A 1,930-nucleotide genomic window follows, 5' to 3' on the forward strand; every position below is an offset into this window, starting at 1 on the left:
TATGTGACAGTAATTCTACAGATTCCATTAACTTGTACACAGAGAGCTGCCTAATTGACAGTTGGGGTTGTATCTTCACTCACTATAGTGACACCATTTACATGGTCTTGATGCACAACATTGACAATCACTCTATTCTCAGAAGATTTGCTCTCAGATAGTTTTTGGCTGAGCTAGGTGTCGTGATACAAGCAAGTTTGATTGGCTATTGTATCAATTTTTAATATGACTATGGTCACTTAATCCACAATATTTAGAAGATATTTACAAGAAAACTGATCTCAAACCAATATTACGATCCACAAAATCACTTGTCTATTAAATCCGATAATTACATATGACTAATAGAAGATCTTGACAGGTTAGGTTAGTATTAACAAGCATATTGTAGTGCATATATTACAAACCTTAGTAAACTTTCGTCAATGTGCTTACTACATGACAGCTTAATAGTATACGGATAAATGTCCGTGATTTTAAATTTTCTTCCTTGAACATTTTGGAAGTTTAGTAAAGCACACTGTATGGAAAAGCACATTATAGTATAATAGTACAGTAATTCTAATCATGCTCACTTGTGAAGCACATCCTCTGGCAATGATCTCATCTGTATATGACACTGTATTGCAAGGTTTATTAAAGACACTGGTGATAATTTCTTTCACAGCTGGAATACGACATGACCCTCCAATTGTTACCACTGAGTGTATATCATCATTGGTGAGACAAGCCTTTTTTAATACTCTCTTCAGAGTCATCTCTATTTTCTTAAACAGCTCAGCACACAAATCCTTGAATATATTCCTGTAATAACCGGCATAAAACTACAAAAAATTTCAGTAAATTTTCTATTACCTATCTATACGGCTTATTACATCTTTTTCATTGACAAAAGTCTCAATGATTAAAGGAAGTGTAGCAGTACTACTGCTCAGTTGCTTTTTAAGTTTCTCACACTCAATTGTTAGTCGCAGTCGATGTCTGGGATTTGCGAGGCTGTCTATTTTGAATACATTCTATCAAAGAGAATGATATAAATAGTCCTTATAACAACTTTCTCCTGGTACTTTGAATTCCTTTGCAAAGTAGTTCACAAGACATTCATCGAAATATTTTCCACCAACAGTAGGGTCAAAAGATTTGGCTAAAACCTGTTTAATAGAGCATCAAATAAAACAAAAAATCACAGTTAAAGACACCTTTAGTTTGCTTTCACTGATAGCACACACTGCCACTTGTAATGAGGAATATCCTAAATCAACAAACACTACCTTTTGAGAATTTCTTTCATTCCTAGGCAAATCTTCTTGGTAAATGCTGTAGGCAAGAGCAGCTGCGAAAAGAACACATAATTCATGCATCTTGCTGCACACCATTGTGGGCTGACCTGCTGTAGTGTCATTCATCAGCATTTTACAGTTCAATTGGGCAATTGAACAAGATTCTAAAAGTGCTCTTCGTTGGGAATCAGTAAAATAAGATGGGACCTATAACCAAGAAAAAATAACATTTAGCCCACACACAAGAAACTATCCTCCTTACTGATACAACACAGTTAACAACTGTAGCATTCTGTGAGGCTTCAGCAATGCTTTTTAGATGGGAAAGCATTGCTGCAGTAACTTGCTGACAGCTGAACTCTTTTATCCTTCTTAAATAATCAACCTATACCAAGAAAATTAAGTTGAAGCAACTATAGTAATAACAGTGTTACAGGCCAAGTGAACTTCAACGTTGCTATATACATTAGCCTAACTCACATTTTTATTTTGTTCAAGTAAAAATATCAACTTATAATCATAAACAATGATAGTAGTTCACAATAAGGATTGGCCAGAATTTTTTCAAAACTCTCTATTAGAACTAGTGTTCTGCAATACAGTGCATGTTGTGTATCATGTATCTCCATCAATAAACTTGTTCGATACGA

At 34.6% G+C, this 1,930-nt stretch overlaps 1 protein-coding gene across 1 annotated transcript; it reads right to left on the reverse strand.

The window, feature by feature from the left end:
• Positions 1-373: 373 nt before the first annotated feature.
• On the reverse strand, positions 374-1,611 carry LOC136266616 (heat shock 70 kDa protein 4L-like). The gene is made up of 7 exons (XM_066061613.1): positions 1,543-1,611; positions 1,388-1,487; positions 1,230-1,333; positions 1,068-1,151; positions 856-1,016; positions 576-804; positions 374-520 (listed from the first exon to the last, which is right to left on the reverse strand). Exons 1-7 carry the CDS (start codon positions 1,609-1,611, stop codon positions 374-376), a joined length of 894 nt encoding a protein of 297 aa, XP_065917685.1.
• Between the last annotated feature and the right edge of the window lie 319 nt (positions 1,612-1,930).

This window comes from Dysidea avara, chromosome 9 (genome assembly GCF_963678975.1).
Source record: "Dysidea avara chromosome 9, odDysAvar1.4, whole genome shotgun sequence".
Taxonomy (NCBI): Eukaryota; Metazoa; Porifera; class Demospongiae; order Dictyoceratida; family Dysideidae; genus Dysidea; species Dysidea avara.

What these genes read in the sequence shown, in the direction of transcription:
- LOC136266616 (XM_066061613.1), bottom strand. Translation starts at nt 1,611, where the DNA reads ATGCTTTCCCATCTAAAAAGCATTGCTGAAGCCTCACAGAATGCTACA. An exon ending in GATGAATGACACTACAGCAG is followed by an intron (nt 1,334 to 1,387) that starts GTCAGCCCACAA and finishes TTCTTTTCGCAG; the next exon opens with CTGCTCTTGCCTACAGCATT. An exon ending in GTAATAAGCCGTATAGATAG is followed by an intron (nt 805 to 855) that starts GTAATAGAAAAT and finishes CGGTTATTACAG; the next exon opens with GAATATATTCAAGGATTTGT.